Here is a 13,880-nt window from a genome sequence, read left to right on the forward strand (position 1 = left end):
AAATATTTATTTCGGGTGGAAAATATTTCTCCATAGCTAAAATAGCTAATAATCTCAACATAGACCTGTAATCAACCCTACACGAACCTTTAAATATTTAGTCACGTTTTTATAGACGTTATTTTCAAATTTGAAGCCCTGTTTAAGTGGCTATATTGATGCAGCATTATCCCCCATACGGTCCGGTAAAGTTATTCGTGCTCCTGTTTTGTTGGGGTTTATTTTGTTCGCGGACAACTAGCTATGTTTTTTCACAAACAAATTAAAAACAGCTAGCCGGTTAGCCTTAATCAGTAGCTGTGCAAATCGTACCATATTAAATCGGCATTCTTTTTGACGGCATGGGGGAGAAGCCTTTGAGAGTGTAAGTTTATATCTAGTTTGTGAACCGCGTTCACCTCGTTTTGCCCGCTTTTGCGAGAGACGTTTGGAGCTCGCGCCTCATAACGCTCCGCTTTAAATAAAACCACGTGCTGCTCGTGTAACGTGCGTTTCTTATTTGTTTTGTCGCCGTTTCTCTTGCTTTAGCCTCGCTTGTGGTGACGTGGAAGGTAAAATCACCGCTCTGTTCAACCGAGTGAACGCGATACAAAGAAAGAGCGGGGAGTTTGATGTGAGTATGTACGTAACCAAGATAGATACCTCGGCGTAAAGGCCGTTCCTCTCACAGGTGATTTCCTCTCACAGGTGTTGCTCTGCGCGGGTGATTTCTTTGGCACGTCTCCTGAGGCTGTAGCGGAATGGGAGACATACCAGTCTGGCGCTAAGAAAGGTCGCTATCTAACTGTTTTAAGAAGTTGAAGAGCTGATTTGCATGCCATTAAACGTGGCTGTTTACAGCGGTGTTGGCTTGTCTTGTGGTTTACTTACTTAGCGCCTATCCATACATACATACTGGGGGCCGCCAGTCAAGACACCGTGAAATATTTCCCCAGCTCTGATGGTTGTGAATTGGCCGAAAATATCATATATTTAGGTGCGAATCTTTTTTTCTTACTGATATCATTAAACTTTACAAAGGTGTTTTGGTGATTACTCCTGGACCGGAATTGATTAATTTATTTTTTTTAGGGCGGAGGGGTATTTTCACAGGGGCTTCTGGCCTCCAGATTGCATATGTCAGTGGCAGAGAGGCCCAACAGGATCCTGCACCTGCACACTGCTTTACCTCAAAAGATCTCACAGCCCTGGTTACTCCGCTCATGTCCAATTCCAAATTTAAAGGGGTTGACATCCTCTTGACCTCACAGTGGCCTCGGGGAGTGTGGCAGTATGGGAATAACCCGGCAAGTACCGCCTGCCTAAAAAACATTGATAACTCCAGCATTAAGCCTAATAAAAACATATTTTGTTTATCCTTCAGAGTAGTTCAACATTATTTAGGGTGTTTTTGTTGTTTCAAATGCTTGGTTTTAGTTATGGACTGCACAAATTTAGCCCGAAAATGGTGCCCTGTGTTTATGGGAAATTGATTTTGGTTCTAAAAAGCCAAGCAATTTACAATACATATCCTAAAAGCATAAACTACTCTGAATGCTAAATAAATTAACCAAAATACCTTTGAAGGTAAACACCCTTATTCCTTTAATGTTACTCCTGTACCAGCCTTACCAAAGATGCCTGTCTTTCTTTTGTGTCTGGGTGTGTTTAGGAAATTGATATAAAGTTTTGTGGCGTTTCCTCCATCGCTAATCTTGCAGAAAAGCTGAAGCCTCGTTATCACTTTGCAGCTTTGGAAGGGGCTTACTATGAGCGACTGCCATACAGGTCTGACTTCATGCAACTTCAGACATTTATTTAAACCTTACTGGATGGAATAGAATACAAATCTAAAATATTTCTGCTTTAGTTGTACACATTTCCACCCCTGACAAGTTTTGTTTCATTTATGTTTGTACAGAAACCATGTGGTTCTACAAGAGAATGCACAGCATGTTAGTAGATTTATTGCATTGGCAGCAGTTAACAACCCTGGTAAGAAAAAGGTAGGACCTCTGCCACTGTTGTGTGTGGTCGCACTGTTCGGTAAATCCAAGATGCGAGGCACAGGGACTGGAATTCATGTTTGTTTGTTTGTTTGTTTTTTTTTTGTGTGTGTGTTCGTTCTCTTAGTATTTGTATGCATTTAACATCGTCCCAATGAAAAATATGGACCCTGCAGAGTTGGTAAAACAGCCTCAGGATGTCACAGAGAGCCCTTACAGGAAAGCCCTTAAAGAGGGCAGAAAGGAGACGCTCCCTCCCTCTGCAGCTGCCGATGAGGTTTGTGCTTTTCGCTAATCTGATTGTCCAGGTGTGTGATGCGGTTTAAGAACTTGGGTTTCCTCCTGCTGTGACGCACGTTTGTACCGCACCTTACTTTTGAGACACCCTTACATCGGCCCGTCTGCGTAGCTCGTTGGCGTTAATGTCCCACTACGTGTTGAGCAGCAGGAGGAGCCTCCGTCTCAGTTCTTCTTCGACCTGGGCCAGAAGAAGAAACCGCAGCAACAGCGGCAACAGCATTTCTGCTCCGAGCAGCAGCACGGCGCGGGGAGGAAGAGGCAGTCGGATCGGGAGGCAGCCGGCCAGCCGAAACAGCCCCGCAGGCCCCGTAAGTCAAACCCGCCCTGCTATCGGTTACAGTGAGATGTGCTCTGATTGACTTTGATGGAGTTTACTCTCTCATAGCCTAGTCGATAGGGGTTAGTCATTTTTGGTAGACTATATAAAGAGACATTTATACTGAAAGAGGCGTGAAGGCCATCTATGCCAAGCTGAAACAAGCCTCTCTGAATTAGGGGTGCAGTGGCAGTTACTCAGATGTTTGCAGTTTCGCATCAGTTTACACCTCTACACTCGAGTGGCTGTGGTATATCTTGACATGTTTCATGACACATAGCTGTGAATCTCACACACACATTTAAATGCATATTTTCACACGCACACTGAACTGATGAAGCCCCTTGGACGGAATAAACACGTTCATCTTGACAAGTTAGTTACACTGGCTTAGTGTTACTAGACAGTAATACACAAGCCTACCAGATGTAGATGTAGTTGAATATCAGGCAGGGATCCGGTTGGGGAACAGCACTTGGAATTGCCGTTGTGTGCAGCACAGGCAGATCTGCACTCCATAACGCACTCTCCTGTGTCAAGCAGCTCAGCCTACTGGACCCTGCTGGTTCTGCTTAGCCAGTCCCGAGGTGGAGAAGCACCTGGTCATCAGTATTGGGACACACGTGAGTTCCGAGGACCCGCTCTCCGGCGTTTGATAAGTAGGGCCCCTGAGTCTGACAACACGCAAAAGACCTGATCCACTTCATTAGCGCTCCGTAGTGCTTTGGGTGTTTGGCGTGAGCAAGAGTGCCTTTGCCTTGCAGTGTTACATGGCTGTGGCCAAGGGCTGCCTCACCCCAGACCACGTGCTACTGCTGCCCATCGGACACTACCAGTCCGTGGTGGACCTGCCCTCCGACGTGGTGGAAGAGCTGGAGAAGTACAAGAGTGCTGTCAGGAAGTACCACGAGAGCCGCGGCCAGCGCTGCGTGCTGTTCGAGAGGAGCTACCGCAGCCTGCACCTCCAGCTGCAGGTGCTACACGTCGACCGCCAGTTTCAATCCCCTACGTTCCCTGTATATTCCCTATTAAGTAGTAGAATGATATCCGAATGCTATGATTCATTGTGCTGCTCTCAAGCATGTGCTACACTAACTCGGCTCTTCCGCTGGAGCGTGCTTCGAACAGGGAGTGTTCGGTCTGGGTAGCGGAAAGTCTTCCTTTAACTCCCCTGTTGGGCCTCATGGAGGAGCAGCGGGCAGGCTTGCGTGTGGCCGCTGCCCAAACGGGCGGACCCGTAGAGACCCAGGGTCAGTCCAGCAGCGCCACGTAAACGAACGCGTTTGGTCCTGGCTTATAGCGCACGCGCAGCGGGGCAGAGATCAGAGAGACCCCAGTCCCTCCCTGCACACAGGATCAATTACACCCATCAGTCATCAGTTTAAGTCTGAGCGGACGGCAACCGTCTGCCCTGAGGAACCAGCAGTCTGAGGGACGCGATCCCGATGATGACCACCACTCACTCGGCGAGCGACGCCTTGTGCGATCGTCTCGCGCGGAAACGAGGTTTCTCAAAACCCGCTCTTCCCCCTCTGGATAATTCCGAGCTCCAGTCAGGGTCTTCACAACATAATGGGATGAGGGACTGGTGTTTTTCATTGCTGGGATGGTAGAGACACATGTTCATTTCAGAAGTAGAATGTCTTGCATGTAACGTAGCTGGCTATAGAGATACCGGCTACTGCTTCGTGTGATTTGCCCTGTCTACGCCCCCTGGTGGCAGGTGGTGCCTGTGCCCATGGACCAGTGCAGTACAGAGGACATTAAAGAGGCCTTCATGGTGCAGGCTCAGGAGCAGCAGATGGAGCTGATGGAGATCCCAGAGCACACAGACCTCAAGCAGGTAGTACAGCCACTGCTCCAGGAGAGTCCAGGTAGTACAGCCACTGCTCCAGGAGAGTCCAGGTAGTACAGCCACTGCTCCAGGAGAGACCAGGTAGTACAGCCACTGGCCCAGGAGAGACCAGGTAGTACAGCCACTGGCCCAGGAGAGACCAGCACTGTTCCTACCTTGTCAAAGTCCAACACAGTTTGATTTCCCTCTTCAAACACACCTGGTTCAACCCCTCAGTTTATTAGCAGGTTTGACAGGTGTGTTTGAGACAGAAACCCCCAAGACTCTGCTGCCCCCTGGCCCTCCAGGGCTGGACCCAGGCCCTCCTGCAGCACACACACACAGCGCAGGAGCGAAGGGCCAGATGGCAGTTCCCCAGCAGCTCATCCACAGAATGAGGAGTTGCAGTCTATGTGTCAGTTAGACTGGTGGGGCATATTTATTGAGCATATTTGTGTGTACTTGTGCAAACATTTTGAGGTAGGGGTGTGTGTCACTTCTGATAGAGAGCAAAATATGTGCTACCAGAGCGATTTGCTGCCATTGATTGTCAGTATAGGGTTTGAACTGGCTATCTGCCTTCTGCTCTCCAAGATCGCCCCACCGGGAACCCCATACTTCTACGTGGAGTTAGACACAGGAGAAAAGCTGTTTTACCGCATCAAGAAGAACTTCCCACTGCAGTTTGGCAGGTACACACCAAAATATGCAATCATAAACATATCAACATGTTCCTTATGGTTGCACAGATTGGTCTTTTGCAAACATTTTGAGGTAGGTATGTGCATGTGTTCACCTTAGGGAAGTCCTGGCGAGTGAGGCAGTTTTGAACATCCCAACGCGGTCAGACTGGAGAGAGTGTAAATACAGCAAAGACGAGGAGGAGGCTCTGACCAAACGGGTCCGTTCTGACTTCCAGCCTTTCGACTTCAGCCTGGATGACTGAGGGACATGCCGCACATCATTACTGTTCCTTGAGTGTGAAAAAAAACACACACTTGACCCACTTGGTCTTGCTGAAAGCATCTCTTTTTCATGTGCAGTACACATTTTCTAGATGTTCTTTTTATGCTTTTAAACTGATGTCATCAGAGCCCTTTGCTCTTAAATTTTGATTCAATGGCTAAGACAAAGGCTAAATCAGCATATGACTGGAAGACCTGTCTTTACCTGAAGTGTTTTTAAATCAAAGCTTGGGGTGCAACTAGAGTTCATGAATAGATATTTTTTACCCAGTCGTCCCAAATTAAAAAATGATTTTTAAGTGTGTGCACTGTGTTTTTGTGTAGGAGGTGTACTCCTGAAATTTTTTTTGAAATACATATAAGGTACTTTTAATATTTTTATTTAGATAGAGAGAGAGAGAGATAGATAGAAACTTTATTTTAGTTTCATTCCAGTACGAAATCTCACATGTACAAACCCCAGCTGCACTGCTTTGAGTGCTGGCTCCCCAAAATGGAACGGTGGTGTCACACTGTGTCCTTGTACACAAAAATGAATCCAACTAAAGTATATAATTAAGTGATCAGTATAAGTAGATAGAAGGTAGGTGTTTTTAATAAAATGTCTATTTTGCTACTGGACTGTAAGAAAGTGCAGTGTAAAGCAGGCACTTGTCAGGGGGGACAGGATTATGCTTATTGTTGAATACATGAACTGAGTTAAGCACAAATGTTAGTATTTCAAGAGAAAATGGATAAGGAGGGAAAATGCTTCACTGCTGACAGGCAGAGGTTGATACTGTCGCCTTATGTTCAATAGTCTAGGTGTGTTTCAATTTTTACTAACTGCATCCTACTAAGGTACACTGCAGTCTCCTCACACGCACATTGTGTGTGTGTATATATATATATATATATATATATATATATATATATATATATATACATATACATATATATATGTGTGTGTGTGTGTGTGTGTGTGTATATATATATGTGTATATATATGTATGTATGTAATATGCGATCGAGTTTTCTACAGACAGCAGGCGTTCCACGTTTCTGCAGTGTCACGTGTCATCAAAAGTCACGTGAAGAGAAATTCAGCCCGATTCATATAGCACATTAATGATCTGACTAGCTAAGCTAAGCTAAGCTAAGCATTTTCACATTAGCACACTGCAAAGTATCCACATTTTTATTGTTTGTCTAAAACCTCCGACATGGACGAGGACGGATTGCCAATCGTGGGCTCGGGTGTAGATCTGACAAAAGTGAGTTGTTTGCTTTGAGTTGACGTTGTTCCAAGTTGTTTACAAACGGTTTGCAAATGAAGCCAAACGACTAGCGAACCTGACTTGCTATCTATCCTATATCTAATTCCCAGCTGTTTGATGCGTATTTCTGTTAGGTCCCAGCCATTCAGCAAAGAAGAATTGTTGCTTTCCTCAACCAGTTCCTTGTGCACACAGTTCGGTTTCTCAACCGCTTTTCCACTGTCTGTGAGGAGGTAAGTTAGCCAGCTAACGTTAACTAGTCATTTCTTGTAATGTGAGGATACTGCTAACCTGCGGCGGGCTTTACGATACTTATACCACTCTCATCATCATCATCATCATCATCTTCATCATCACCATCATCATCAAATAACATTGTTTTGTAATCTTCAGAATAACCGGTTTAGAAATGTAGTTATTATGCGTTGAAGGAACAGGAGGCCTTGTCTCGCCTTTTTGCGGGCATTAGTACAGCCCCCCTTTTTCAGAAGGATTAGTAGCTCGCGTTGAGCTAGAGTATGAGTTAGCGTAATACTAAGCAGTTTTCCGTGCTCTAACACCTAATAATTAAATGGCGAGACGAAGCAGGGGCGACTCTGACACATAAATGAAGAACAGTGCTCTTTGCAATAGACTGGACGTAAAGCGAGACCAGCGTACTTATTGCTGTGGGTTTGTTGCATATGTTTTATTGTAGAAACTTGCAACAATATCATTACGGATCCAGCAAATTGAAACGACGCTCAGCATCTTGGAAGCAAAGGTAAATGGGTAGCTGACCAAACTCACAAAGTGTAATAATAATATGATTATTATTATTGTTATTATTATTATTATTATTATTATTATTATTATTATCCATTATTATTATTATTATTGTTGTTGTTTAATTAAAAAACATCACATAGACTTCCTCGATGGGACCTGCTGCTGGGTTCATCAGATCAATGAACCTCCGCTAAATTTGCATGTGCCCTGTTATCCATTACTTACTCCTTTTTAATATTTGTTTTCTTTATCTGCTCTTTATAAAGCTGACACTGTGAGACACACAAGAATTCCAGTGTAACTCCACTTCCCCTTGCAAAAGGCAATAAAGCTCTGACATGTCACTCATTCACAAATGAGGATTGCAGGAAGGCTGGTGTCTTTTACTGCATTAGTAGACAATAATTTGTTTGGCAATGAAATGACATTTACATGTATTCATTCAGTAACACAACCAGCATGAAAATGTTCATGCACTGCCGGTGGACGCAGCAACGTCAGGTAGTTTCCGCCGTGGGTCGGCATGGCTCTGAGTGCTGCAGTGATGGATGAAGCGATTCTGTTTGCAGGCTGTCAGCCATTTACCTTTTGTAATCGCTTTAAAGCTGTCTTCAATTCCCGGGCTGGAGGATGTGACAGTGGATGGACTGGCTCAGAGGCCTTCTGCAGAGACCAATGGGCCAGCAGCGGAGCCCGGCAGTGGTCCCTCTCCTCCCGCCGAGGTACACGGCAGCCTCACCAAAAATGCCTTTGACTCTTCTGTAACTAACAAAGTGTCCAGTTGAATTGCATGTAACTGAGCACAGATGTCAGTGTTCCAGAAATGGTGACATGGCTTAGCCATTTGATCAACATGAGAAGATTTAAAGATGTATAAGCAGCCATCTGAATAAACCCATGGGTTAGTAGTTGAAAAGTTGTTTAGACAAGTAGTCAAATCGAACTTTATGATGCATACTCATACGTTTCACAAAGTTTGACCTAGAAAACAAAGCCAACAGTCTGTTGCAAATCCAGCTGAGCTAAATTCATTTATCACCCAGTCAATTTCTGCAAAAGATTGCTTCGTCATCTTGCAATGTTTTTTTTTTCCTTCTTCTGTTTAGTTTTGATTTTCAATTATGTTCATATGTCATTATCAGTTTTTTTGTTTGTTTGTTTGTTTGTTTGTTTGTTTTTGTTTTTTTTTAACCATTTGCAGGGTGGTCCTAGACAACAGCAGGAGAGCCCTGAAGAGCAAAAGGCAAAGGCAGTGGCTGTGAATGTGATGACTATAGCCAAGGACCCACGATATGCCAGATATCTAAAAATGGTTCAAGTGGTAGGTCACTGGTTTTTTTTTATTTTTATTGCTGTTCACTAATAGTAATGGCATTTATCACTTTTTATAACTACATACCACATGCTAGCATATGTTGGCATATTGTTGAAAGAGGCTTGAAGCTTATTACCAATACCATTTTCTTTCAATTCTAAGGGTGTTCCAATCATGGCAATAAAAACTAAAATGATCCTTGAGGGTTTGGACCCAAGTCTCTTAGAGTGAGTGTTTCCTGCACTGTTTGTCTTGTTACCCCGTTGCCCTCTTGAGCATTCTGTTTAAATGCATTTGCCTGAGTCTTATTGACACAGGTGCTTTATGATATCCCCAGTTCGCCAGATGCTCCTGTTCCAGATTTTGGCAAGAAGGCTGTGGCAGAACAAGATGATGACAACTCGGGCAGCGAATCATCTTTCAGCGACTGATTGGTCCCGCCTCTGCAGCCAGACATGAACTTTATATTGGACGGCCAATCTCACAGTTATGAGACCTGCTCAGCACTATACAGGGTAAATGTACTGGCAGTACACACGCCCCTGTTGTGGACTATTAATAGCATAGGAGTGATTTTAGATGTGCCTTAGATGTGGTTGAGGCAGAGCCATGTGTCTCCTACGCTGTGGGATATGTTCAGGCCAAGAGAGTGGGTGATGAAACAACATTTTAATTTCTGAAAGAAGAAAAATGTGGAACGAATACCTCTTGGGATGAGAACAAGACTAATGGCCTAAAATGGTTCAGACGCAGACCTTTGTATATTCATTGCAAGGCCTTTTTGTGGAAATTAAGAAATGATATCTGTTGATTTTTCATGAGTGTTGGTACATATATTTACATAATTATAGATGATGCGTCAATGTTATTTAATGTGTGGTGTCACATTTGAATGTAAAGTTAATATGTTTTAATTGATTTTACTTCCAGGGTGCTATACTTTCAAAGTACAGTTTTTAGTAGTTTTTCAAAAATGTTGGTAACCTTTTAAACTTCTAGAGCAGAAGTAAGCCCTCTTTTGAAATGATCCTTTTCCATGTTCTGAGTGTGGATAAATGACTGATTCACCTAACCGCAGGGTGACCACTTAACCCTGTCGTTATTAACCAGCAATAACATCATGTGCTTTCATTTCACCATAAATGAGTCATGCACGTCAGGCCATAACATTAGTTTATTGCTGGATCAATTGAAACCTTTGCTCTGCAGTCAAATTGTAAAAGTGTAATACTCATTAGGTGAGTAAGCATCGTGCTGAGAATGTGATTTGCCTATGTGATTTTAATAATGCATACAAATTATACAAATATATTTACAAATGAGAGATGATTACAGTTTTGGCTTTATAATATGTAAAATGGTTATAAAGTCTAGAGAAAAATATAACCGCTCTGGCAACACCATCTTAGTACAAAAGTACACATAAATTGGGTCAGTCATAGTGTAATGGTGAAATCAAGTAAACTCTATTAATTCAGTGTCCACCCTCAAATTGAAGAGCTGTAGGGAACAAAGAGGAAGGAGATTCAGTCACAATGATACCTCGCTTGGAAGCATATTGTAATAGTCGAGATCTATTCAAGGTTAAACCAAAAAAGACAAATCATTTTCGTTTTCTTTGTTCCTGCATTGAATTCCAGCAGTCTGTTCAAGTGTACTGGTGTAAGTGCTATAAACTGGTTCCATGAACTAACCTGGAACTCCTGGATGTATGTGAAGAAAAAGAAGACAAACGTGAAGGCCACTGTCCATTCACTCACAGCACTCGCAAAATGGAGCGTGTATTCCTAGAGATGGACAGACACAGAACATCACGGGTCAGCTCAAGCCATACCTTAACCCAAACCTATGGACACAGCGCTGCTGTGATCTGGTACCTTTCTTTGCCTTAGTGCCTTTCATAATAAAAAGGCTTTCCAGTTAGAGGTACCCATCTCTGTTCTACAGTGTTCTTCAGCTACTGTTAGAAAGTGAATATATTTAACCTTGTCTTCCTTGTTCCAGTGCAATTTGGGCTTTTTCACAAGTAAAGTGCAAATTATAGCTTGCAGAATATTAAGGAAGATACATTGAATTCAGCACAGCCTAAATGAAATAGTTTGAATATATTCATGTTACTGAAGCCAACTGAAATGTCTTTGTTTGAAATGGTGATATGGGCAAAATATAAAGGATACTTGGAAATACTCCCAAGCAGGCTACAACGGCGAAGATGATGCGAATGCAACACATGCACTTTGAAGATCCATAAGGGTAAGTCAAGTACGAGATTACAGCCTGAAGGATGATGTAAACCACTCCGGAAGTGAAGAAGAAAAACGCACCCAAGTCATGTACGATCCTAACTTCTGTTTCCTAAAATGGCACATTAGAGAAATATACAGATGGATGTGAGCTTTCTCACAGTTGGTTTGATAAACACACCAGCCACTTCACATGCAAATTTAACACAGTGTATTAGCCATCCTTTGGTTCATCGACCGTCAGTTTCTGACTACAGGATAGCTGTTGGCTCGCCATGTGTAGGCAGCAGTCCACTCTCGGCCCGGCAGTGATGCTTTTAATTCTAAAAATCCCAGAAACTGTTGTGTCTGGTACACTTGGGCTTGCTCCACAACCATGACACTACCAATTGTTATATTAATGCTGTGTTAGACCCAACTCATCACTGATCAACACCGACCTTGCGGCAAGAAACCAATCGGTGGTGAATGGCCGCAGGAGGCTGACAAATTGTGCCTGGCAACATCCGCACACTGCCCGCTTACGATGTGCAACTATAAGAGAGGCGTTACTAACGACGAGGTGCGAAGGTCAAGGTTATAATGAAGTGGCTGGCGGGTTGAAGCGTTCGCACAGAGTGCTAGTTCTGGCAACCAAGAGCATAAGCATCCGCACAAGTAAACGTTCACTAATGTTTCATCTTATCTCCACGCTGCCTCTGAGAAACTGGAACAAGATGCACCTGAAAGGTGGCCACGGTGCACATGCCCACACAGGAGACTATGGCAGCGACCAGAGTAGCCACGTTCAGAGCAGGAGGTACTCCACCTCTTTTCTCAGTCAGCCTCTGCACAAACTTATATCTGGCAAACATAGTGGCAAACCCTAGAAAAGAAACCAGTGAGGTTGTTAGATATATGAGCACATCAGTTATAAATGGTCACACAGTGAAATACATATACATTATACAGTTGCAAAACACTGCAAATGCCTGGCGCAGACAAAGGTTTCATTCCTTTAACTGGTCCTAACTGGTCCTTGAGGTTTTGCCTTGTTGACTTGTTAGACTGAATTTGCTTTGAGACAGCTGTCATTCCAGCTGTGCTCTGTGGGGGAGAGCTGTTTCATTTTCTGAGAAACAGAAGTGGGACTGCTCCACTACAGAATCAAAAATTCCAGGGTTACTTAAGCCAGTGCAAATGACATGTAGCCTCTGATCTAAACCAGACACATATGAAAATAAACACATTGTACACTGCAATTTCCTAACACCCTTCTGAGATCTGGTGACAGTGGGGTTTCCTTTATGGTCACATGCAGTTTCTCATCACTCAAGTCATGCAAAGTGAATTTGCTAAGTTCCAAAACTGCACTGTGTGATAATCTTGGACAGTTCTTCCACTGACAGACACAACACTGCTGATTTCAAGGTAGACTTTAACCAGCTCTTCCTTAAAAAAAATAGCAATTAGATAACAGCAGTGAACAGTTTTTTGTGTGAAGCATTTTGGGTATGCAATTCATCTTGCATAATTCACTCCTTATTGTGATAGCCATTGAAGAAAAAGTGAAGCAAAATTATACTTTAGGCAGCTGTGTGTCTGGTGTGTTAATTATAAAATGTGTGTTGGGTCAGTAATATGTTCTCTACCAGGAACGAGGTAAGTAATGTAAATGTAATGTAAGTAATGTAAATGTAATTAAACTAATGCGCAATTCATTCCCACCTGCAAAGGCTGTGATTGTTCCCATCAGGCTGAACAAGCAGCTTTCCGGAGGCACGGCCCCTGTATCACTAACAAACGACACGGCAGCTACATGTGTTATAAACGTTTCTGAGATTTCCATTCGCATTTTCAGTAAAAGCTTCTCACCAATTGGTCTATCAGTCATTTATGTATGAAAGAAGAAGTAAGCCACTGTCTCCGTACAAGAGCTTTGGTAACTTCATCTCTTGGTGTCTGATGATTAACCATAAGCGATCTCTACTGGATTTTTAAATGAGATTTTTTTTGCATACGTCTTTAAGAGACTGTTCTTTGAAAAGGAGTACATCGGATGTACTTTAATGTGATCGGAGACATTTTGGAACATTTGTATGCACGTCCTTTTTGTGGGTTAAAGGGTTGCCAGCAAGACATCGAGTCTTCGCTTGAAAACGAAACTAAAGAAAGTTTAGCAAAACTGTTACAACTTCACCATGTTACAAACAATGACTGTGCCTAAATGACACCTTACTTGAAGCACAATAGCACATTTTATGGTAAACTAAACAAACTATGTTACACCCCAAACGGAGTAGTTTCCTCCATAAACTAGAGAAGGAATCGAATGATCAAAAGAATCAAATCACTCACCTTATATAGGGGAATATCACATCGACATCTCGGCGGAATAGTGCAATTAGATAATTGATTATAAAAGTGCATGATGACCAAATGACCAGAAACGTGGGTAAAAAACACACCCCTTCCAGGAACCAAACCATTGTCTTTTAAATATATTTGCATCACCCTGAGATAGAGCCAAGTGGAATAAGCATGAAGAATGTTCAGTCCGACCGTTGCAGGATCTGGGCTGCTATCAGTCTGCAGAATAACCTGGGACTTAAAACCTACACGCCTGTCACATGTTTGTGCAGACTGCAGCCTCTTCCTTTTTACTCCTTCAATCACATTAGCGTTAGCATATGCTCGCCCTTGGGTCGCACTCATACTTCTTCCTTTCGGACGTTTTGTGTTACGTTAGTTTGTCCAACTACTGAGAGAGGGTGCTTATGTAGAAAAGGGGCTTTGATTCCTGTACGGTTCACACAATATAAATGAAAATGTACATTTACGGCATTTGGCAGACACTCTTATCCAGAGAAAAATGAAAGACATTCTGATGGTCTGCACTTTAAGCTCCTAGCCACTGCT

The 13,880-nt window shown here is 43.1% G+C and overlaps 3 protein-coding genes across 3 annotated transcripts; 2 read left to right on the forward strand and 1 right to left on the reverse strand.

Annotated features, from left to right (window-relative positions):
- The first annotated feature begins 33 nt into the window (after positions 1 to 33).
- cwf19l1 (CWF19 like cell cycle control factor 1) lies at positions 34 to 5,699 on the forward strand. Its single transcript, XM_035523805.1, has 14 exons — positions 34 to 364; positions 529 to 613; positions 688 to 772; positions 875 to 976; positions 1,072 to 1,286; positions 1,652 to 1,767; positions 1,901 to 1,985; positions 2,113 to 2,262; positions 2,431 to 2,593; positions 3,145 to 3,224; positions 3,366 to 3,575; positions 4,325 to 4,444; positions 5,030 to 5,127; positions 5,237 to 5,699. Exons 1-14 carry the CDS (start codon positions 342 to 344, stop codon positions 5,379 to 5,381), a joined length of 1,677 nt encoding a protein of 558 aa, XP_035379698.1. The 5' UTR covers positions 34 to 341; the 3' UTR covers positions 5,382 to 5,699.
- Positions 5,700 to 6,456: 757 nt separating this feature from the next.
- Positions 6,457 to 9,607, forward strand: washc3 (WASH complex subunit 3). Its single transcript, XM_027027016.2, has 7 exons — positions 6,457 to 6,653; positions 6,791 to 6,889; positions 7,354 to 7,419; positions 8,030 to 8,146; positions 8,626 to 8,745; positions 8,902 to 8,966; positions 9,077 to 9,607. The coding sequence occupies exons 1-7, from the start codon at positions 6,603 to 6,605 to the stop codon at positions 9,168 to 9,170; spliced, it is 612 nt and encodes a 203-aa protein (XP_026882817.2). The 5' UTR covers positions 6,457 to 6,602; the 3' UTR covers positions 9,171 to 9,607.
- Positions 9,608 to 9,895: 288 nt separating this feature from the next.
- On the reverse strand, positions 9,896 to 13,595 carry dram1 (DNA-damage regulated autophagy modulator 1). The gene is made up of 7 exons (XM_027027017.2): positions 13,320 to 13,595; positions 12,690 to 12,757; positions 11,705 to 11,847; positions 10,917 to 11,094; positions 10,725 to 10,783; positions 10,434 to 10,526; positions 9,896 to 10,239 (listed from the first exon to the last, which is right to left on the reverse strand). The coding sequence occupies exons 1-7, from the start codon at positions 13,448 to 13,450 to the stop codon at positions 10,195 to 10,197; spliced, it is 717 nt and encodes a 238-aa protein (XP_026882818.2). The 5' UTR covers positions 13,451 to 13,595; the 3' UTR covers positions 9,896 to 10,194.
- Between the last annotated feature and the right edge of the window lie 285 nt (positions 13,596 to 13,880).

This window comes from Electrophorus electricus, chromosome 2 (assembly GCF_013358815.1).
Source record: "Electrophorus electricus isolate fEleEle1 chromosome 2, fEleEle1.pri, whole genome shotgun sequence".
Taxonomy (NCBI): domain Eukaryota; kingdom Metazoa; phylum Chordata; class Actinopteri; order Gymnotiformes; family Gymnotidae; genus Electrophorus; species Electrophorus electricus.